Here is a 24,786-nt window from a genome sequence, read left to right as displayed (position 1 = left end):
GACGCGTAAGCAAGAGAGAGAAGGGTCTGGATCAGAGAATAGGAGTGAAGAAGAAGAAACAGATAATGAAGAAGAGAAAGAAAACAATAACAGGCCAGAAGAACCAGTAGAACCAAAAGAGGGAGCAGAAACAGACTAAAAGATCAAAAGAACAATGTCTAAAATCAAATTTTTGTCTTGGAACGTAAAAGGCCTAAACTCACCACAGAAACGGAAAAAAAAAAAAGGATGGCACTGGGGAACAAACAAAAGCAGATAATATGTTACAAGACACACATCAATGAGAAAGACGAGAGACTATGAAAATAGAAAAATGGGAAATGAATTTATATCACAGATCAAAGAGAAAAAGGGGAATAGTAATCTACGTTAACAATAAATACGACACCAAAACTTTTTTTAAAGATAGCGAAGGGAGACTCTTGGTCTCGAAATTACATTTTTAGATGGCAAAATCTTTTGGTAGGGATATTGCACCATCAGAAAAACAAGAAAATTTTTACAGAATCTATCAGAAACGTTGGCAAATATAACTATGAAAAAACACTTATAATGGGAGATTGGAATGGGTAATCTCCCCAGAGCTGGATAGAAATCAACAAAGAAATAAAGAGATCCAGGGAAAACTCCGAGAGCCTTTTTTGACCTAGTGAGAACAAGCCCTAATAGATGTTGTGGAGAGCAAAATACAAAAATGCAAAGGAATACACATTTTATTCGGAAAGCCACAACTCACTCTCCAGAATTGACATGTTTTCTCGAATAGAGCTTTTTAAAGATGTGACAAGAAGACTGTGGGTAAGATCAATATCAGATCACAACCCAATAACCTTAATAAAGAAAACGGATACAGTGAATATTCTTGGAAATTATGCATCATCTGTTACAAAAAGAAGATATAATCAAACAGGAAAGAAACAATACATCTTTTTAAAGAAAACTTAAAGAGGATATAGGCATTACAACCGTCTGGGAAGCCGAAAGCGGGTTGTGCGGGGCTTTTCATTCAACAAAAATTCAAATTCAAAAAGAGAAAAAATCAAAATGAACACAATTCACAACAATTTAAGAGATAAAGAAAAATAACTAGGAAAGATACCACAAACAAGAATCTAAATGAAATAAAAATACTTAAAAGCAGATGATTAAGTGAGAAAACAGCCGAAATGCAAAGGAAATTGAAATCCCTCAAACAAGATACTTTGAACAGGGAAATAAGCCAGGCAGATGGTTGTCATATACATTAAGAAACAAAGAGAAAGGAACTACATAACAGAATAAAAGATAGAGATTTGAAGGTGACTAACAACCAGACACCATCAAAAATTTGTTCCATAATCTTTGCTAAGCTATACAAAGGAACTACATACTAAACAGAAAATTACAGAATTATTAACAAAGCGAGAAACACCATGTTTGAAGGAACAACGAGAGAAATTAACGGGCCAATCACGCAGAAATATCAGAGCCAAAAGGAAATGTGGGAATGAAGCACCAGGTCGATGGCTTCACTGCTGAATACTTTAAAGTTTTGAAGAGCAACTTTGTTACCTTTGAAACAAACATTTATGCCATAAAAGGAACAACTTTCCAGAAACATGGAGACATGCCAATCTTTGATATTGAGGAAACAAAGAAGCTGTAGATATGAAGAACTATAGACCAATCTCATTACTCATGTGGACTACAAACTGTTTTAGTGCAATTTGGCAGAAAGGCTTAAAAAGGTACTTAGAGAATGGATCACGAAGATCAAGCAGGCTTTCTGCCAAAGAGACAACTTCGAGACAACATAAGAGTAGTCATTAACACAATTGAGTATTTTGAAAAACATAATGAAGAAAAAATGGCATTGATTTCATGGACTTGGAAAGGCTTTTGACAACTTAAGTTGGTACTTTATTTGGGTGTTAGAAAAGGTAGATGTTAGGTCCAAACTTTTTGGAGTGGATAAAAGCAATTTTACTGAGCAAAAGCAGGGTGATTGTAAAGGGAGCAAAACAAAGGAATTTTCAATAACAAAAGGGACAAGACAAGGTTGTCCGCTGTCCTCATTACTTTTCATTTTAGTGTTAGAGGTATTAATAATAGGGTGAGATTGGAAACTAAAATACAAGGTATTAAGATTAAAGTGGGAATTCAAACTTAGAGCCTTTGCGGACGATATTGTGTTCAGTTTAAGAAATCCAAATAATAGTATCCCTCCCTTAATAGAAATACTAAAAGAATGTGAAGAAGCCACTGGCTTGAAATTAACAGAGATAGACTACAATATTAACTAAAATATGGACAAAAGGAGCAATACAAATAGAACAAATAGTGGCTTTAAGATTGCTAATAAAGTAAGATATCTGGGTATCACTCTTACAAACAAAACTCACCTATTCCATAATAATTATGAACCCCTATGGAAAGAGATAAGATGGTCTAGAACGTTGGAATTAAAACTAAACTCTCTTTCCTGGGCAAGATTGCAGTCATCAAATGGCAGTGCTCCCCAAAGTTAGTTTCTTTTTCAATCCCTACCAATTTTACACAACTTAAAGCCACTACAAGTGTGGCAAAAGAAATACTCAAATTTGTGTGGGATAAAAAAGGGCAAGGTAATATGAAAATTCTGTGTGACAATAAACAGGGGGGGATGAATTTACCAATATGACTTTGTTTTACTGTGCATGTGTATTGGTATGGCTATGGAATGGATTACACTGAATAATGATAAAACTGTTAAGTCTTGAAGGAGATAACTCCGATTTGGATGGCATGCATATCTGTTATATGGTAAAGAGAAATTCATAAGGACTGTAGAATCATTATATCAGAAATGCACTAATGAAAGTATGGGAGAAATATAAAACTAGGTTAGCTCCAAAATACCACAATGGTTCTCCCCGCATGAGGCATTATTCAGTGAAGAGGCTATACACCAGGAATATGGTTGAGATACTCGGATATAAATAAAGGAAAATAATCAAGGAAATTAGAGAATTAAAACACAGGAAGAACTTAAAGAGAAGGTAAGAATGCCACTGGTACTTATATAGACAAAGTGAAGATTCCAAATACACTGCTCCCTCGAGTTACGAAATTAATTCGTTCGCGGCCGCTTTCGTAACCCGAAAGCCTTCGTAGCGAAATGCCATAGGCGCTAATGGGGAAAAGCCGCGATTTTGTGCGAAAAGCCGAAAAAGCACCAAATTTTTTCGTAACCCGAAAAAACATTCGTAACCCGGAACAATTATTTCCTATGGGATTTTTTCGTTCCCGGAAATTTCGTAACCTGGGTATTTCGTATGCCCGAGGTACCACGTAGTAGAAACTAGAGGGTATACAGAAGGAAAAGATGAATGGGATGAGTAATGAAAAAAAGGGAAGGATAACTGATTTCGAAATGTTACAAATTGCTACTGAAATGGTACGGAGAAGAAGGGTATAAAAGATGCATGGTATGGGCCCAGCTGTTGGACATAGTATAGTACGAAAAGTGGGAGGAGCTTTGGGGAAGAAATATGAAATATACAATAAATCAAGTTTAAAAGAGATCATATAAATGATTCAGATGGCATCTCTCACCTCAGAAACTATCTTTGATGTTAAAAAGTCCCAACCTAAACTGTTGGAATGTGCCCACAATCCAGGAACATTTTACATTAGTGGGAATGCAAAGTAACCAAAATTTTTGGATCGAAATATATAATATAAACAAAAGAACTAGACTAACCTTTAAACTTCCAACCAGAACAATATTGTTAGGTGATTATAGTCAGTTAAGAAGGAATCATGCAAATACTATTTCATTTATTAGCTTGTGCTATAGAATTTTTTTGCTAAACACTGGAAATCAATACAGTCCCAAATATTGATGAATGGCTGTGTAAGTATATATAACAGCGAATTTGATGTGAGTCAAAGGGGGGAAAGTGGAAATCGGAAGAGTGTAAGAAAGGAATGGAACCATATATGCCTTTCTAAAGACGAGATGGCAAGGACTACTAGTGATAAGAAAAGAAGAAAACTTGACCTGGAGATGAAAAAGGAGATACGACAAGGTCTTCAATGAACAATAAAATGCGGCAAATAGAATGCTGTAATTTAAGGTTTAAGAGAATTATAGCAAGAGAAATAATACCAAACAAAACAAGAGGAGAAGGCAAGACTTTACTCACACAATCTTAGCCAAAAGAGTATAGATATGTTTAAAACAAAGCTAAAGTGATTTATCAAAATAGACATGGAAAATATTTGAGGTATGTATAGCAATTACATTGTGTGTTATTTATTTGAATAAGAACAATATAAGTGTAAAGTTACATTAAGTTATGAAAATGATGAAACCTTACTTCTTGACAAGAACAAGAAATTCAGGCAATGGAAGTGTTCGTTATATGTTATATGTGTTTTAGGATAGGAAAGTTGTTGCATGGTATGGGAATTTGGTATTTGTTGTTGTTGATATTATGTTTGTTGCTTTTTTTGTTTGTTCTGTGGTTTTGATGTTTGTTGGTATGATGTGCTCCATAAAAATATAATAATATATTTCAAAACAATAAATATTATGTGCAAACAGCAATTTATAAGGTATTTAAAAAAGGCCCTGCTTTTCCAATGAGCATAAGGCACCTACCAACTTATAAGAAATATCAGAAGTCAGATTTTGGTGCCATGCCATTATGTACCGCAGTGACTTAGCTACTGTTGCTAAGAATAACTACATAAAAGATAGCTACATGGACACTATGTGAAATTTGAGGTCTGTCTTGAAAGCTTTTTAGTTCTGTTGAACAGAAGGAAAAAATCTGGGTGCATAACCTTTAAAATCTGGAGGGGGTTATAAAAAAGGATTAAAATGTACTTCCCAAAGAATAGCACTTATAGCATGCTCAATGCTGTCCGGATACTGATTTAGTTTTCTAATGCGTACAGCTTAAACTAGAGAGGAGGGGGAAATCTGAGGCTGGATTCTTACATCCATATTGTGCTGACTTTGTACTTCCAGGCTCCCCTGATAGGTGTCACCACACAACTTTAAAGTCAAACCATTGAGCCGCTGGAGCACTTGCTGCCACTTTACGCCCTTAGGTTGGTAAAACTGATGGAAAGGAGGTTTGAGATAGCAGCAAATAAGTCTGAATAGGATGAAGCCAATTAGGAAAGGGGTGAGGATAGGGGGTAGTGACGGGAAATCCCAAATTCTATGTGTGATAAGCTTTTAGTGCAAACAGATTACAGTTGGAATGCTTCATAGGGTGGAAAAGGAAAGAGAGCAGTCCTGGTAGCATATCATTTGTAGAATAACACTTTTTTAGAGGGAAAAGAGCCTCATGTCACAAAGTCCTATGTATAACCAAAGCAATAAATGCCAATTGTTTTTTTTTTAATTCCTGCCCACATGGGCATGTATTTTCCTCCATCTGATTTTTTTTCTTTCTCACACAAAGTATATTTCTACTTTGACTGGGGAATCCCCTGGCTCTCTTTTCATGGATCTTTCCCAGGGGATTCTACACCAGCCTGCCACAGCTGAGTGCTTACAAGGAAGTGGCAGAAAGTGGATAGCTTAAGCAATTCCTCTCTCAGTTAATCCCCAATCCCACTTCAACCCCAGTTTAATTGCCATGAATGCATCCTGTGGAATCCTCAGATTTGTCTCATGTGAGACACTGGGTGTCTGGTAGAGATTCTAATTAATATATAAAATTACTAATCCCAGAATTGACCCATGGCAGTAAATGGGATCAAAGTGCGTAATAGAGTAATATTAAAACATGAGATTTGTGCATTTTCTGTCAAAGCAAGTTACTGTGTGAAAATTTCTGTGTAGAAAAATGCCATTTTCTGCACAGGAAAGCACATTGCATGCATATATGTGTGTTTGCAAAGAATAAGACCAGAATATGACTAGTCCTTGAAAACTACATCCACTGGGGACATGGCACTTTCTGAAGTTCCACAGAAGCCTACAAGGTTGTGTTTTGTGGTCATTTTCATCCCAATAAACATCACTTCTATCTTATTTAATTAAGTTATGAAACTACTCTGTATGAGTCATCAAGAAGCTCTTTCCATGGATATTAGAGATTTGGTGATATAATCTGACAATTGCTGTGATTTTCCATACCAATGGCAGGCAATTTGTGTTGCCTAGATTATAGGTGGTGGTGAGTGATAATAAGACAGAGTCCTCTAGTGTACGTCTGTCTATCACATTTGTTAATTCCACCCTCCCCCACCCAAATATGTAACTATCAGTAACAAAATGTCATAAATTATGCTGATATCAATATTACATCCAATCGATTGAAGGGAAAAAGTGTTTCTGGAAATATTTGTTCTCAATGCGAATATAATTGGAATACATCTTTATTTCATATGGACTCAAAAGTGGTACAGCCTTTCTCATTTTTCTTCCCAAACAATACCGATTATAAACTTTTCCAATTTAATGTTTTTTATAGCAGCTTTTTTGGTGGGTGATTTCATATGTAACTTGGAACTGCTACCTCTAATTGCCATGCAAAACACTGTTGCCCTTCCTCCGGGTAGGGCAAAACAACTGTGACATTCTCTTTGTAACACTCAGTTCCCACAGTAAAGGGAGTCTGATTGCTTTAATCATTCTTCTGAGGTCTGCAAAGACTCCCCCCACGTTCCAATTCATTATTATTCATAGGGCTTTCTATCATCACCCCATATTTGTCACTGCTTTCAAAAGAAAAACATGTTTCCATAAATGAGTCCTAGGGGAATGATTTCTGTCCTTAGAAAAAAACTATAAAATGCAAAGACAACGAGATTGTAACCTAATAGAAGGGAGGAGTAGCCTATAAGCATATGCTTATGTGTGTCAGCGTGCACACAAAGATTATAGTCACAACTGCTTTATTTCCTCCTTTTGTCACAAAAATTAGATTAAATTTCAGATTTTGGTGGCAGTGGTTGTTTGTGTGTTCCTTGATAGCAAGAGTACATGTTACTAAGTAGAATTGTGTTTTAAAAAAAGAGGTGTTTTATCACACACTGTGCTCCGAAAAAAAAGGGAAGATAGGGAAGCCGCTTCTGTTGGGTTTCCAAAGTACACACCAGCTCACATTCTGGAATGGAGAAAGGCATTCATGACCTACAGTTTCATTTCATGACGTATTGTCATACTCGCTTCTTATTGCTTCATAGAACAGATATAAACATTGGAAGTGACATGAAGCCAGCAGGGGGAAAAAAAAGAAAGGCATCAGCTTTAATTTGCTGCCTGTCATCTCTGACCCTAGGTCTATTGTTCGAGTAGAGAGGAGGGACAGTCTGCTGTGCATGGGCTTTCACTATTCTTCTTTGATGGCACAAGTTAGCAGAAAGAATCCTATTTTTATACTGTTAAGTATTGCTACCAGATTTAATATGGACAGACTTCATCAGGATATAACTTTCAAACATATACCCCATATACAAAGGATTTAACACACTATTCTTCTCCGCTAAATAATTTTATTTTTAATGCTTTACAATGGGATTGCTGTCCTTACTGTACTTTTCTGGGTTTGCAACCTTCATTGCACTAAAGCTTTTGACAGACAGCATTTGGGACTGCACACCCCTCCTTTTCCCTTTCCTCGTTTGGCAACAAGCAAACACACAAAAGACTCCCCTCCCCAAAATATATGAAAGCAGTTAAACCGTTTAAAAATCTTCCTTGCAAGGTGTGTGTGTGTGGTGGGGGGGGGGAATCTCAATGATCAGGTTAGATCAGACTTCTCACTTCAAATTAACTATTTGTTAGCCAGTAGCTAATGATGTATCTGTCTGATCTTAACCTGATCCTGGTTTTCATTTGCCATGGACCAGTTAAGTGAAACTAGAAGTAACAAGAAGACCAAAGACAAGTCCGGTTGCCATTGATTTTTTTCTATAGAGAAAAAGAATAATGTTTTTGTTACATTGCCAATTGAAAGGAAACCAATTGAAATTTTCAACCCTTCTCTCTGCTCACTAGGGCACCTAAGTCATACCCAAAGCATGCCCACTACTACCCTGCGACCTCACTATAGGGTAAAAACATGATTCCCATTCCCAGGACCTGTCCTCAATCTCGGATTTGGTCCCTCTCCCCAAACATCAGGATAAAGGAGGGATCTCAGGGTAAGAATGCAATGCCCTGCGTATTAATGGGCTACCCACCTTCAGATGGTAGAGCAAACATGCAGCCATCCAATGTGAATGTGTGCACATCACCCCTATGGGATTGGTTCCCATGTTTTTTTTCCATTCATGCAATGGGGGGGGGGCAGAACCAAATCCCCATGATGAAGACACCAGTTACTTTTTGAAAAGAAAGACATTCCTATGTGTTGTTGGCTGCTTCTTCTGCAGGCAGAAGGACAGATGCTGTAGATGCTCTGCTGGCCAACTGCTCTCCTCCTTCCTCTATTCCATTGTTTCTCTATCCATGGCCAGCTCCAAGGCACAGTGGAAAAGGAGCGTTGATGTGTAGAATTACCAGATGTCTCAATATTTGCTGCACAGCAGCTGTTGTTGGTACTTCAAATACAGTACTGATACCACAGGTATAGTATTACAGATACTAAAGAAAACTTATGGCTTTTTTCCCTTATTTTTACTTTCCCATTTCTAATGGTTGAAGACACAGTATGATTCTTTTCATGCTTGAAGTGGACATGCATTTATTATTTTTAGTAAAAAAACAAACAACCCCAATGCTCTTTTTCCAGCTCTGTTTAGGACTTTATTCCTTTCTCTTTATTCTATTCACTTCCCTCTCTCTCTGTTTCTCATTCTGCTCCACACAATCTTCTTCATCCTCTTACTCTTCATCACTAATCCTTCTCTGTCCCGCTTTTGTCTCCTTTCACTTTTTCTCCATTTCTGGCTAAATGTCTTTTCCTTCCCCATTTCTTTCTTCTTCTTCTGTCCATGGCTAATTCTTCCGATATTTTCTCTCCATCCCACACCTTTGCCCTCATAAAAACTTCTAGCTCCGTTTGTTTTCTTCCTCATTCCTTAGTTCCATTCCATCCTTTGTTCCTTTCTTCTTTCCCCCTCACAATTTCCTCATACTTTTGTCTTCCCTTTATTTCTCTCATCTTCTGCCTCTTTTTACCCCTACTTCTTCTACCTATACTCTTATCATCTATTTTTTCCTTTCCTCTCTCAAATGCTCCCCCCCCCCACACACACACTACAAAGAAAACCTTGGTACCATAACTGGGATATACAGTGGCCTTTGGTATCCACTGGGCTTTCTTTTAGGTCCCCTGTGGAACCAACTTCTGTGGATGCTCAGTCCCATAAAAAAACAGCAATATAAATGGCAAATCAAGATTTGCTTTTCAGAATGTATATATTTTTCAATATTTTCAAGTTACAGTACTTGAATCCAGAGATAAAAAATCTGTGGATATGGAGGGCTGACTGTATGAGTTCTCAAGTTTAAACTGTAGGAGTTATCGCACTGCGTTCTGAGAACGTTCCATCTCATCACGTGATGATAACGTTCCTGGAACGGATTTTACCGCATTGAAATCAAAACGTGATCAGACGGGATCAGAACGGCGTTTACCGCACTGGGATTCCTTTTTCTTGAACGTTCTGAGAAGGTTTGCTATAGCGCATGCGTTAGATCTTGTGGGGGGGTTTACCAATGACGTCGCCACTCTGTGGTTGTTTTGACCGGAAGTCGTCCGATGACTTCCTTGTGGGGTGTAAAGATGGCGTCGGAGAAAGCATTTTTTGATCTTGTGGCATGGGAGAAAGAAGAAGAGCAAGAAGGAGAAGAATGAGTCGCATTGCCAAATCGTTGTCCTCATTTCGCGCGCGGAGGGCGCTTTGAGTAAGTATGCAGTTATGGCTGCCAGCGGCATCTAGATATATCCGTGTCTGGCATGATGGCGACTGGCCTCGCATCCCACGTTGGTGCAACAACCCGGGAGGGACCAATGGTGGATGACGAAGTCCTCCAGCGATGGGATAACGACATGTGGGTTTCTAACTTCCGCATGTCTAAAGAAACCCTTTTGATCTGGCTAACATCTTAAGACCAAGCTGGAGCGTGGGGGTCTAGATTCCGGAGTCCCATCCCGGTGGAGAAGGAGTGGCCCTAACTATTTGGTGGCTCTCAAGCCCTCCTGATGTATAGGAAGGCGGCTTCCCGTTTTGAGGTTGGAATATCCACGCTGCAGAAATTGCCATCGAGGTGTGCCTTGCTATGGAGAAGTGCTGCTGGGAAAACTATCCAGCTGGAACTACCACCGGTGTGTATCATATTACTTTTAAACCTAAACTTCTGTGTGCAAATGCTAATTTCTCACGATATATAGATTTTGTTTATGTATACCATAAAGATATGTTTACATCCTGCCTTTTTCTTGTGTGGGAAAAAAAGAAGGCTTTCAATCACCTTTGCAATTATTGGGGTGGGTTAATGGTCCTGGGCTTGGGGCATGGATTTCAAGTGTATCTCTGCTGCTGGCCTCTCTCTTATCCAGATGTGCTGGGGGGGTGGGGTCCTAGGCTTGCAGCATGCACTTTGGAGGTGCATCTCTGCTGCTGGCCTCTCTCTTATCCAGCTGGCTGTTGTGGTTTGCAAATCTGGAAAAATGTATCTTGATATGTTTGTAAGAGTTGATATGTGAACAAGTAACATCTGGATTCCCTTCAGTGTGTTCTAGGTATATAAAACATATAATTTCTATTGTCCTTGTTATGCTTTTGTCTCTGTGATCCCAGTTTCATATCCAATACATAATAATAATATAATGATAATAATAATGCATTATCTGATATGAAAATATTTTCCCCCTTTTTCTGATATCCCAAATTTATATACCTTTGCCTTTTTTCAGATTATGGATGGATTTCAGAGACTTGGATTCCCACACTGCATAGGAGCTATTGATGGCACTCATATCTCTGTTTGCCCACCGCTGGGACGCAGGAGGAATACATCAAACCGCAAGCAGGGTTTTCAATTGTTCTGCAAGCAACTACAGACCACAGTGGAAGGCTAATCGACATAGAAGTAGGGAATGTGGGGTCGCACGATAGCCACATCTTAAAAATTCCGCTATCTGTGAAGTGATGGATGAAGGCTGTTTTGTGGCCGGAAATCCCACCCTGCATGTCCACGATGTAGCCATTCCACCACTGATTATAGGGGATGTGGCCTACCCAATCAGGAAATGGCTAATGACACCATATCAGTGGAGAATTAACCCTGACAAACTTGCTTATAACACTGCCCATTGTAAGGCAAGGTGCGTGGTGGAGAGATGTTTTTGCGCAATTAAAATCTAGGTGGGGTTGTCTTTCTGGTAGACAACTGGTGAAAGAGGAAAATTTTATCTCTGTGGTTACAGCATGTGCCTCCTGCACAATATTGTGAGACAAGGGGAGAAGTCCTTGATCCCGATGTTGAACCACCTGCGAAAATTGTCCTCCCTGCTTTCGCAAATAACACCAGAGGACACTCTACCGATCACAAAAAAGAGGGTCAAGCTGTAAGATCTGCAGTAACTAGCATTATTTTGGGTCGTAACACAGCAAACTGACTTATTGATGTTTTGTTACATCACCTCGGTTAGGCCAACAGCATTGATCTGTTCAAAAAGTTTTTTCTTGGTTACCTTTGTATCAATCTATTAATGTTGAAATACATGCGTTTGACAAGTGTCCTTGTACAACTGTGAATAACTTTACAAGACGGCAATGAATGTTGAATCACGGTACTTTAGAATCTTTTTTCTTTTACCTTTTTTTTTCCATCGGGTTCTGCTACTGGTGTAATATTATTGGGGTTATAAATACCCGACGTTTATAGATTAGTGTCATTTTTACCCAAATTTTGGAAATCATTTTGTAGTGTTAAACAATGCTATATTGATGTTTCAAATATCATTTTGGGAATATAGGAAAACAATGGTGTAACAATGGATTGTATATATTACATTTCTAATAATACATCATGGTCCCTACCATTGCAATGTTATACTGTGAAGACCTTAAGGATAATACCAAACTTTAAAATCAAAAGGAAGGCTGTTCTAGAAACCATTGCTGTATAATATTGCTATTGCTGTGGAAATGTTTAAGTATATTAAGGATGGCAGACCAATTGCAGATAACAAAGCTGTATTTGTCAACATTATAACTTCACATTTTAAACACGAATAAATATCTTTCTATTTACAAAAAAAAACGTCTGTGACTTCTTTCCATTATGTAAGGAAAGCAGGCATTGATATGAACTGTACAGATATACATATGTGGAACATATCCATATGCACATGGTGACATACAAACGTTTTCCTTAACAGGGAAGTAAATTTAATGTGGTTCAAGGAGAAATGGTTAAAGTCCCTCTTTATCGGGCACTAACAGGGTAAACATAGATTCAGAACATTTGTGAGGTTTCCAAACAGAACCTTTTCCCTATAAATATTTTCCCTTATGGGGAAAATTTTTTTTTTTCTTGATTATCCTCCCATACGAGAACTGCATGGTTTATTTTGTTTTTGTTGAGGTGCACCGCGCATTGCAAGGAAGATGTTCCAGCATTGCTCACACATGCCCGGTTTCCAATGCAGCCTTCATTCTGAGGGGGATCAGTGACTTCCACAACATTCTGACATCCCTGTTGATGTTCTCTACTGTGTTGTCATCATCTAGAATGTTACTAGTAGGAGTGACAGGACAACCATCAGGAGCATAAGCAGAGGAAGTTCATCAAGAGTTCAGGGGAAATGTTCCCTTGAATTGCCCACCAACATACGATTGGATGTTGTCCTGAAAATCTGTACATACAGCTGGGCCTGGTGTGAGGGAGGAATATCACCCGGAGATGCCCTGAATGATGTGTGCATAGTTCCTTGGGCGACAGAAACATGTTGTCCCGTTGGAAGTGAACTTCATGATCAACTTTCCTCCGGTACAGTTCAGTCATGGTCTCCATGTACTGCAACATTCTCTGTCTGTCCTGTGCACTTCTCCTACACTCTTCCTTCATAATTTTACAAGTTCCATTTCTGTCCTCCTACAGTCTTTCATGCTGTCGGTGAACAATGTCCATGAACCGTTCCTGTGTTCTCCGGGTAAGCTGGGCCTCTCGACTAGCACTCTGCATTATGTGCGCGCAATATGTTTCTCTCTGGTCGCGACGATTCCTGTTCCTGTTTGATCGCAGTCTTGTTCCAGGAGACAGCAATACATTGGGTTGTTCTGTTCCTCATCGGGATCGTTACGTACTGAAATTAAAAAATTTGAGAAAATAGATTAAGCCCACAGTAAGGAAATGTATTTCTTATGTTAGCATCATGTTATGGGTTTTAGACAAGGAATTTTCTTAGAGAAGCAGATACTACCTACCCATCGGTTCCACCGCTGGTACATCTGCACGTCTTTCCAAGTGTCCCAATTGTTCTCCAGTCGCACCTTCAAAGTGTACCATGAAACACAAACGTTATTTAGTTTGAACACTTATACAGGTTCACTATATTTATTACCACAACATAGATCCAGAAATTGCATAATTTATATACTATACCTGCTATTGCGTAGGTCCACTTTCCAAAAGAATGTGTGAAAGGAATATTAATGATTGGTCATCGAGACAAGTGTCATCAGAATCTGAAAATTCAAGGGGAAAAAAGAGTAAAGCATTTGTTATTTTAAAAAAATAATAATGTGTCACGCACATAGCAGAAATGATCGGGCATTACAGATGGGCTACTTGCCTTCATCACTGTTTGTCTGGTAGGTTGTTTCCTGGGTGCCTCCATCGCCTGTGTTGCCATGGAGGTGGTGCGGTTTCCTCAGTCACATTTGTGGTTTTCACCCTCCCTTAAAATCAAGACTTCGGGATAACCTATGAGGGGTGATGCTAACATCCCCATGAAGATTTCCTCTAGTTCCCTGTAAAAGGGGACATGTAATAGGGTTGCTTCCACTTCTCTGATTATGTTTCACAACCTTTCTATACTCAAATCTCATTTTTTTGGATTTGCTTTCTGCATTCCTCTGCAGATCTGACATGGTTTTTCTTTTGCCATTTCATCAGCTACATCCTTAAAAATATCCAAATTTCTATAATTCTTTTTTAATTTGTTCTGCAATTTTTGTTCTTTCCATATTTGAATAAGGCAAAACTTCATTGGACTCCCACACCCCCCCCTTGCTTGTGTGGAGGCACCACTTTCGGTCACTGCATGGCTATCCATGGCTTCCTAATGACAGCAATATAAAATAATGCTGTCTGCAATCTATTATAGAGGTTGTGAATCAAACGTCTGCGGTATCACTTAGCTGCTGCTGCTGGCTCTCTCCACTCCCAAACTCCCTGCACTGCAGTAAAGCCTAGGGGGCGCAAGTCTATATTTTCGCGCCAAGATCCCTGCACAGTGATGACGTAGCAAATCCATCTTCCCGCTGGACCTTTGCAGAGTGGCCGAAGTTCTTGGGAAGCAGTGATGGCGCGTAGGAAGGGTTCCACGTGGGCAAATAAGGAGATAGAACTGCTCCTGAGAAGTGTTAGGGGGAGCGGAAATTAAAGATGCTCATGAGGTCCCGTTCTATGCCCATTCTTCCTGTGCTAGAGAGGTGCAGCGCATTTAAAAATGCATGGCTACAACCGCACCGTCGAGGGTATTCATGAAGTTCAAAAAAACGCGTGTACCTTTTTGGACAGGTGTGATTAATTTAGGGCCATCACCCCCCAAAGAAAAACAACCACCCTTCTTCAACCAAATGAAAGAGCTGTGGCTTATGGCCGGGAACCATGCCTCACAGGAAAAAAATCCCTCGGGTAAGTTTGTAGCTTTACAAGTAAAGGCTCATTGTTGCATGGTATGGCCATGGAATTCTCCCAGTGTTGTAGCCATAAGGAACAGTTGCTAAGACAGTCACTATAATGTCATGTTATGCTATTTCCCTTATAAGTTTCCAAAGAAAACAATACAGAAATGGACTACCATCCCTGAGGTCGCCATGCCTTTCCAAGATAGGAAGGATAGATGGGTGTAGATATGGAGGATTAAAATATTAGACAACAGCATTGCCACTGTGTATTCTTATGTTTCTATCTGCAAAAAGATGGAGAAATTTAATGTCCTACATTTTTAGTTGTATTATCGACCTACACTTTTTCTAGAGTATTCTTACTAGGGTCAATGCACAATTTCTGATTTAGTTATCTCTTCTTTTTTATATGGATCAAAATGCAGATGTTACTGATGAACCTGGCACAAGTGCAAACCAATTGGGACCACCAGGATCCTTGCAGCAAGTGACATCTTGCAAGAAACCCAAACTCTGGCAGAACTTCAACAATCAGGTGAATTTAAATAAATATGCATTGTCTATTTCAAAAAAGAGTGGTGATCATATAAGCATTAAGTTTCTATTATAACATATATCTATTACCAAAAACCTTAATATAACGAAAACGTAACTTAAAAGACAGTAAATAGCAAGAATATAAGAAATATTGTGTTAAACAGAGAATACATTGCAATAAACTGTCTTATTAAAAGCTATTCGTATATTTCTTTTTTCTGTACAGTGCAATCTTCCTTGAAAACACAGCTGAACTTAAACAGGAAAATAGTGAGAGTCCTCCAGAAAATGGATAGACGAATGAAGAAATTAGAGAACATTGTTAAAGTGAAGCTGGAAAACACATCCACCACTTAATTTTTATTGAAATGTTATTGTTCTATATTGTTTTTTTTTATTAAACCTTTGTTTGACTTGCATCCAAATTTGGAAATGGTAAACAATATTGTTCCAAGGGAACCGAGTTATTTTTACCAATTTTTATTCCCAAGTTCTGGGTAATCTTTTGTTTGTTATGACGTTTTGAGAAGATTGTTTTGTTTATTACGTTGCAGTGTAATAAATGCTATTTATATTTATAACTCGCATCTGTTGCCATGCTTAACAGTAGTGTCCTGTACTTCTATATAAAATACCTGTTCAGACTGGCAATTGATAATTTCTTGAATATCATGCCACAAAGTACAGGAAATACACACTGCCAAGAGCATGAAAGGTATATAGTTTCATAAAGATAGAGTTAACGAACAAACATTTTTCCATATTGCAATTCGCTTAGCTCTGAAAAGCTATCATTCCAAACATTCAAGGTAGAAGGTGGTATGAACATATTACCAGTAGGCCCCTGTAAAGTTAGCCCACATCATACTGCTTCTGTTTCACAGCCTTTACATGTACTTGTGACCAAGAAGTGTTTTCATGAAACAACAAAAATGAATGGTGAGTGGCCATACATGTTATCTATTCATGCAAGTAGAAATGTTCTACAAATAAAAAATTATCCCAATTAAAAACAATGGAAATACAGCGTTGTACACTGAAGCACTTGGCAAATAAAGCTTCACAGTTATAAAATAATAATAATAATATCCAGGCAGAGAGTGTTGATATACAGGTTGCTTGATGATCCATCAGCAATGGAAGTTTTGAGTGGCAAACTGTGCAGTACTCTAAACAAATAGTAAAATTAGTTAAATTCAGATTATGAAAAAACTGTAATACATTACAGATTACTGATTGAAAAGAACATAATTCCTGAAATCCAGAAATGATCCCTTTTTAACATGCTGGGAGGGAGAACAGTTCTTTGAAAATAATTGTACCAGCCAGCAATGAAAACCATGGTCAACATTACACATAAACCCACTTCCTCAGAGTAATTTTGGCTTAGGTAACACTCTTCTTTAGGCTGCTCAGCTTTTCAAAGAACAAGATCTTTTTGCATATTAGCCAGCATGCTGCCAATCCCCAGCACACCCTCCATGGATGTCTATACTGTGTGTGGGAAACTCCGCCTTGCATGCATTTCTACATGGCCCCCTCCCTTTCTCCCACAAATGGAAGAGACCTTCAGGGGACACTGGGAGGGAAGGGGTTTTTTTTTCTATTTCTTTTCTTTCACCAGAATGTGAGGCGGGGAAGTTCCCCGCCCCTTTTTGTGCAGGCCGAAATATACTGTCATCCTTGTAGGTCACACAGTATGGAACAGAGTCATGACCAGCGGTCTTCTGACAGCCAGTAGAGCATCTCATGAGAGGCTTTACTGGTGCTCCAGAATACTGTCCGCTGAAAGGAACTCCTTTCATGTCTGTGTGTTACCTACAAGGATAACAGCATACAGCGGCATGTCGAGCTCCATCACAGGAGCCACGACTGAGCAATTTGCATCAAGAGCACCCTAGACCCCACACATTTCCACTGTCTTTCGTGTCATGGCGAGAATCGCGTTCCTTCTCTATGACATCTCTTTCTATGGTCGATCCTATACCGTTTGTCCTGGTGCCAGCAACCCGCTCCTTTGTTGTTATGAGTCGTTTTGTCCAAAATTTAAAGCTAATTTGCATATTTCCCAGCATTCCAGCACCCCTCATCCATTATGGCCTCCATGGCTTCAGTACCCAAAACCCGGCCATCCAATAGTCTCCTTGTCCCCGTACATGTGACCCCGTAAAACCAATCCCCAGTCTAAATTCGCCCCTAAATGCCTCCCTTTCTGTCAATATCTGCAGGGGGAGGAGAACCCCAAAGCTGAGATGGAAAAAGCCCCATCTGTCATAAGCACGCAGGGAGCCCAGCCGAAATCCGAGCCCAAAAGAGGTTTAAAAAGACAAAAAACACGTAAACCTTCAGGTCTCCCCCCCGCTCAGAAAATTTCCCCCCTTTTCCTTGTGCAGCCCTCGGGGTCACTGCATCCGCGGACCCCAGAGTCCTTAAACACCAGCCCCCTGATATCATGGTGTATTGTGCCAACACACAACGAGATGGGTCACTTACACAACTCCAGAGATAAATATGTCTAGACACATTGCAATATGCTGGCGACATAAGTCACTCTGTGACATTCCGGAGACACTTGTTCCTCTGCTTTTGCGACTCGGTAACGTTTGCAACATGCAACCTGTGATACTTACTGCTATGCATTATGTCATTTAATGTCTCCATTTCTGCTTTTTTCTGCCCGTGCACAGAAAAAAAACCTCACACACTGTGTGTGCAGAGAATAGGATAAAATCCTTTTCTCTAAGACGGGGGCACGTCATACATGGGAGAGCAAATAAAAAAATTAGTACGCTCTAGGACTTTGGAGGATAAAAAGAGAAGGGCATTCTTTCAGCCAATCAGGAGAGGAGGAAGGACGGAACGGATTGGGAACGGATAAGAATACCGCACACACTCTTCTTGGAATGTTTTCATCACGTTTCAGCTCTCTGGGAACACATTCAGAACACATTCAATCCGTTCTCTCCTGGAACACATTTGGAACACATTTAGCGTTCTGAGAACCCGTTGGAACACATACGTGCGGTATACTCAAATGCGTTCCGTTCTATCACGTGATCAGAACGTTTCCAGAACCCAGTGCGATAATCTCCTAAGTGGTTAAGCTAATGGCAATGATTTCTGAATAGACATGCATAGTAGTATTGTCTGTTAATTTTATTAACTATTGATCCATTGCTATATCTCCCAGATATATTCATTGATTATTAGTAACATTATTATGGTTTGGTTATTATTTTGGGGCTGGGAAAGAATTCTACACCTGTTAAAAATAATTTTAAAATGAAAAGAAAAGGTGGCCATTGAAAGCCGAAGAGAAGCAGTGTTTGGGAAAAAACAACCTTTCTTTTAGTTGAAAAGATCTGTAAATTGAACGACAGTTTCTCTTGTGTTAAATCAGTGCTTACAAAAGTGTCAAAAGCAGAGTGGAAAAAGTTTGTTGTTTTCTATTCAAAGCAGAGTTTGGGAAACTTTATTTCCTTGTACTATAGTTTCATGGGTTGTTTTAAAGAAGAAGACAGCTATTTTTTTTTTTTTTTTTTGCCTGTTTTCTTCAGGAAATTTCTACATGGCCAAATGAAACCAGTCCCTCCACCACACTCACCACCACTTGTCTTCACTTTGCAGGGCAAAAGCCCTTCTTTCACTGTGGACTGATATGTGAAGCCAGTTTTGATTCAAATCTGGGTCTCCCTGCCTTTCATCTATTTAAAAGACTTATCTTTTTCTCCATATTTTTTGGACAATCCAGAGCACTCTGGAGCAACACCAGCGCTATTTACGCCGGCTTCCTACTGTGTTGCCTGGTACCACTGCCACTGGAACAAATTGCTCCCTCTGAGAACACAAGGCTATGTGATTGACACTGGGCTCCTCATTTTTGACCTCAGAGGGACAAACTGTGCCACGACTGTGTAACAATTGCCCAGGGTCACTCTAGAATGCAGATGTAATCAGGAATTCAGGACAGCATTGAGGCCAAAATATTCTGGGAGCGACTGGCAGGTGCAGACCCACCCCTAGACTGTGACTGAATATTCTGTCTACATTGTAATAACTCTGTGTATATTAGCTATATAGAAGAGGTGCTCAGGAACCTTCCTTGTGAATTCAGAAGATGTGTATCAGGGCACCATCAAGAGTGTCCTGGTACACATTGGGCTCTATTAGCTTACTTGCTGTTCACCGCTATGATCTTTGGAATAGCGGTATATAAATAAAACAAATTAAATTATTATTATTATTACCAGTACACATTAGTGCTCCTAGCTGGTGTCCCAATGTGCATAGGTCATGCTGTGCATCAGTCACTTTCCTGGCTCCTCTACACAGTAACATCACAGCAGCCCCTTGCTGAATATCAACACTGCAAAACTACTCAATTCTATTTCCTGCAGACAGAAGTCTTTTAATGAATTCTGACTGTCATTTCCAACCAAATAAATATTTTCTCACTTATTAGATTTCTTATTTATTTTTTTCATCTGAATGACATCTTCTGATGTTAGCTGGTGCCTAAGGTGCCATGCTTAATTACCTCACCAGAGTCCACCTCTGGGGGATATTCTTACTTCTCAGGTTTTGGCCCTAAAATTTCAGGGCCTGGAGTGCTCCTGAACTGGCAGTGCTACAGCTCATCATGAATCAACCTGGAAGGTATGAAATATTTGGACTCAGTTCATAAAGAATACCATGGTGAGATAACTCTTGAGATGACTGTTTTGAATTTTCCTCCTCATTTCAACTCTCAGTGCAAACTCTTGGGTTTCAAGCACCCAGTGTTTCTCATTTTAGAAGTAATCTACCCAGTTTGTTGTTGTGGTGTGCTTTCAAGTTGTTTCCGACTTACGGTGACCCTAAGGCGAACCTATCACAGGGTTTTCTTGGCAAGTTTCTTCAGATGGGTTTCCCATTGCCATCCTCTGAGGCTAAAAGAATGTGACTTGCTTTAGGTCACCCAGTGGGTTACATGGCTGAGCTGGGATTCGAACTCTGATCTCCAGAGTCCAATGCTCAAAGCACTACACTGCACTGACTCTCAATCTAGCTAATACCACTACACATTTTTAGTGGTAATAAGTATGTCTGTTGTGCAAAAAATTGTCTACACTACTCTTGAAGACATACATAGGTGTAACCCTTGGTTCCTTTTCTGTACTCTTATGGCTATTGTGGAAGGTGTTATCCATTCTAGCTGCCCACAGCTGTGTCCTAAGAAGAAGGATATACAGTACACTGCTCCCTCGGGTTACGAAATTAATTCGTTCCGCGGCCGCTTTCGTAACCCGAAAAGCCTTCGTAAGCCGAAATGCCATAGGCGCTAATGGGGAAAAGCCGCGTTTCGTGCGAAAAAGCGCCGAAAAGCACCAAAAATTTTTTTCGTAACCCGAAAAAACATTCGTAACCCGGAACAATTATTTCCAATGGGATTTTTTCGTATCCCGGAAATTTCGTAACCTGGGTATTTCGTATCCCGAGGTACCACTGTACTCATCCTTTCTGAAGAAAACAAAGGAAGCTTGAATGTACCTGCAACAGACAGACCTACACCTCTGACTTCCCAGCTAAATTGCACACCTGAGGGATTGTGGGGAGGAGAGACCAGTTTCTGCTTACCTGGCAACAGAACAAGTATGCTCATGGGGATTTGACCTGTGCCAATGTTCTTACTGGCTAATATTCCTAATCTTATTTTGGTACAGAAGATCATGGTAAAATCTTATCAGATCTCCAGCATTGTTTGTAGTATAGACTGACATATATTTCCGCCATAATTGGTGGGCAGTTTAGTCTTGTCCATGATTACTCAGTTCTGATTACTGAAATACCAATGCTATTCTCTCAGTATTGCTTAGCTATGCTGTCTTGTAAAATTCATTAATTAATATTTGGCATTTTAGCTCCAAAATAGTCAGTCCATTACATTTATACCTACATTTTAATTTGATTGAATATTAGTAAATAATACTCTCAAACATGAATGCACTAAATCAAAGTATCATAGTAGGAGTTAAAACTTTTTACTTGTAACTGTTCAGACCATTAAGAAACTTCCTCCATACTGAGCCAAACTGATGAAGCAGATGTAGAAGTAAACTGATATTCTTCGATTACAACCACAAGTTTTTGTAGTTTCAGAACATGTTTTATTAAAAACAACTCTTTTGTCCTTTTGGACATGCTTTTAACAAAATATACAATTGTGAGTTTTTTCCCCCAGCTTAAATTAAATATAAAAAGAAATATGAACTGTTTTTGCTTTCAAAGACTATGAAGATTAAAAGTAAGGTATTATGGAAGTTCTTAATTAGCTTTATGTTTTCTTTCCATGTTTAGATTTTTTTTTAAAAAAAAAACTGCAAGTGGTGTATTCTCCTAAATGCAAATGTTGCCAGGACACTTCTGCTTTCCTTCTGTCAGTTATCTAGCTATGTCAGCATTACAAACATATACAATTTACAGTGCTTCATAAATAAAGGTTAATAATAATAATAATAATAATAATGTACGAACATGTTCTGTTCCTGAACAAATTCAGTATAATGAATGTCAATTATCATGAATGTATGAGTCAATGGTCAAATTTTCCTTTCCTGATTCTCTTCTTAAATACAACAGGAAAACTAATAAAACCATTGCATTTGCACCATTAACAAAGGCTGCCACAGATCAACATTTTTGCACATATAACTACACAATATATCAGTAAATGGTTTTCCATGGAAATAGTTACTACAAAGTATGGTTTTCCTAAGTCATTACATCTGGTTGGTTGGATCCATACTTGATTACTCGTAAGCTTGACCCAGTGAAATCAATGGCTCTTCAGCTAATAATAACTAACTTGAGTACGATTACATTTTCTGGTCTAGTCTAACTGTTATGAAATCTGTATCCAACCAATTTAATTATTTAGGCAGAGTGATCACTTCACATGATACATTATAAACGAACAAAAGTAAATGAGACAGAGACTCATCTCAGTTTCAAGAATGGCAGAAAGAGATCGCTGTGGGAGTTAAGGTATGAAAGAAAATATTAACAAGGAATATCCAAATACATGTGCATACAAAAATACAATATATCAGCAGTTTAAGAATTGCCTGTTTATTCAGTCATAGCTTACCGTTTTATACTTTTGAGTACAATCTGGAGATATTCAGAAAGCTGTGAAATGAAGACAGTTTAAGAAAAGGAGAAGAAAAGATTATGGATGCCATAAATTACTAAGCACTGAATTACCTGAATAGCATTGGTTACATTCCAACCAGCTTCCCAGGTGGAAATCAATGTACTCTGAGCATTTTGCGTGTGGACCTGGTTGTGATAGTCTGGGTCTTGGCTATGTACAGCATATCCCATGGAAGCTGTCCTAATAGTTTCCTCTCCTTCTTCATCGTGAGCCTTGTTGAGTTCATCCTCTTTGGCAAAATGGACATTTTCTTCATTGGTATAAAGGCAGCCTTTCCATTTTGTCATTTTCACAAACAGGGAGCTCCCAAAGTGGTTCAGAAGAGATGAAAACATGGAAGCTATATGTCTATCAGATAGTTGTACCAGTGCTACTTTTTCCTTACCAAAGTTAATTCTGCAGAATTGATTAGTATTATTAGTATCTTCCCCCCACAATTGTTCCTAAGTGCATTGATAGAATAGCTATGCTGCGTGAGGATCAACACTTTGCAGTCTTTTATTTGTGGCCAAAATGGCAATCTAAAAGATTGTCTGCTCTGGTCCTCTCTATGCTGCCCTGAAACAACTGTTGTGAGTACCTTGCACACTAATACCTCCATCTCAAAACCTCCCAGTTATGGCCATCATTATGGAGATCAGTCAATCATGAAGCTATTCTGAATGATTGTCAGCATATACTGTTCAAAATTATGTAAGTATCCCTTTCAATAGAAGCAGCTCGGTCTCCATAAAATAATTGCTGCCCTTCACACTCAGAGCTGACTGAAGCTGCCAAAATGAACTCTAAAATGCATTTACTAGCAAGCTAATAGCTAAAGTTTCTACTAAGGCAAATCATGGTAAACTTTTAAAAAGCAAAGTTTTTCAAATCTCAGGTGTAGATTTGCAAACTGGTAAAAACTACCCTCCTCTGAAGAAATCTTGCCAAGAAAAATCTATGATAGGGTTGCCTTAGAGTTGCCATAAGTCAGAAATGACTTGAAGGTACACAACAAAAACCTAATAGCTTGCTCAAACTTAGAAACAGAAAATAAAAATGTATACAGGAATTCCTTTCTCCAAGGAATTCCTGTTGTTGCTGTTGTGTGCCTTCAAGTCGTTTCTGACATATGACGATCCTAAGGCAAATCTACTATGGGATTTTCTTGGCAAGGAGGGAGTTACGCATTGCCATCCTCTGAGGCTGAAAGACTGTGACTTACCCAGGGTCACCCAGTGGCATTTACACGGCTAATCCAGGATTCAAACCTTGGTCTCCATAGTCATAGTCCAACACTCAAACCACTACACCACACTAGAGTGTAGTGTTATTTTAGATATATTTATGAAATTCTGATTAAACGTTAGGAATAATTTCTCAGTTTGAAGAGATTTTCAAACATGGATTGGACTAACTCAGGAATATGTGGACTTTCCTCCACTGGGGGTTCTTAAAAAGAAGTGGAATGGCTATCTGTCAGCAATACTTTAGCTATGGATTCTTGCATCACCAGGGTGTGGACTCAATAACCCTTGGGATCTGTTCAAACTGTATATTTTGATTGTTATATGGCATTTGGCTTTGTCATAGAAACTCCAGGGAGTTTGTGAAAGGTGCAAAATGGCCTTCCAAAATTTGATATAATTTTCTGTTTATTTTAGTCCATGATATAGGGGCTCTTAAAAAAATCAATAACTTCCATTACTCATTTCATGGGATGTTAAAACTACCTTCTGTACAAAAGAGAAATTGTGAGAGCTGTGTGCATGCTGAAAATAATCTAAAATTCACACAATTAGGATGTTTCAAAAGTAACCAAAAGCCCAACAATGCTTCTCTAAAGAATGGAGCAGCAATGGAATTTGTTGGCTCCAATATCTTGGATAGCTTCTTTAAAATTCATACTAAAACTCAGAGCAGGTTCACTATCCCACTGGTATAATCCTGTACAGTACTATAAAAGTCTGAGTGTCAGAATTAGTTACCTATGAAGCTGAAGTGGGGAATTTGTTAATCTGGGTTCTTGCTCCATCCTCTTTGCTCTTTGAACTCTGCCCATCAAACTTGGCTCTGTCCCGCATGGGCTTTCCCTATAATACAATGGCCCTTCTTGGTGGGGATAAAGCCACCCCCTTTGCTTTAAAAGAAAGATCACAGTCATTCTGCCTTTACCTTCTAATTTCACACATAGTGCCTCTGTTATAAAAACTTTATGAAACCAACAGTTAACCCATGGTCTGGAGTGCAGATGTCCCAAAACTGGGGGTTAAGGCTCCCCC

At 38.9% G+C, this 24,786-nt stretch overlaps 1 protein-coding gene across 1 annotated transcript in view; it reads right to left on the bottom strand.

Moving 5' to 3' along the window:
- Nucleotides 1-22,860, bottom strand: part of LOC121925152 (vesicular inhibitory amino acid transporter-like) — a 36,489-nt gene extending 13,629 nt beyond the window's left edge. The window contains exon 1 of the mRNA XM_042456977.1: nt 22,576-22,860. Within this exon, the coding sequence (XP_042312911.1) occupies nt 22,576-22,860 (285 nt within the window). The remainder of the gene's footprint in view (nt 1-22,575) is intronic.
- Between the last annotated feature and the right edge of the window lie 1,926 nt (nt 22,861-24,786).

The sequence above is a fragment of the Sceloporus undulatus genome, chromosome 1 (genome assembly GCF_019175285.1).
Source record: "Sceloporus undulatus isolate JIND9_A2432 ecotype Alabama chromosome 1, SceUnd_v1.1, whole genome shotgun sequence".
Lineage (NCBI taxonomy): Eukaryota > Metazoa > Chordata > Lepidosauria > Squamata > Phrynosomatidae > Sceloporus > Sceloporus undulatus.
Note: the sequence above shows the minus strand (reverse complement) of the source record. Positions and strands in the feature narration are given on the sequence as shown.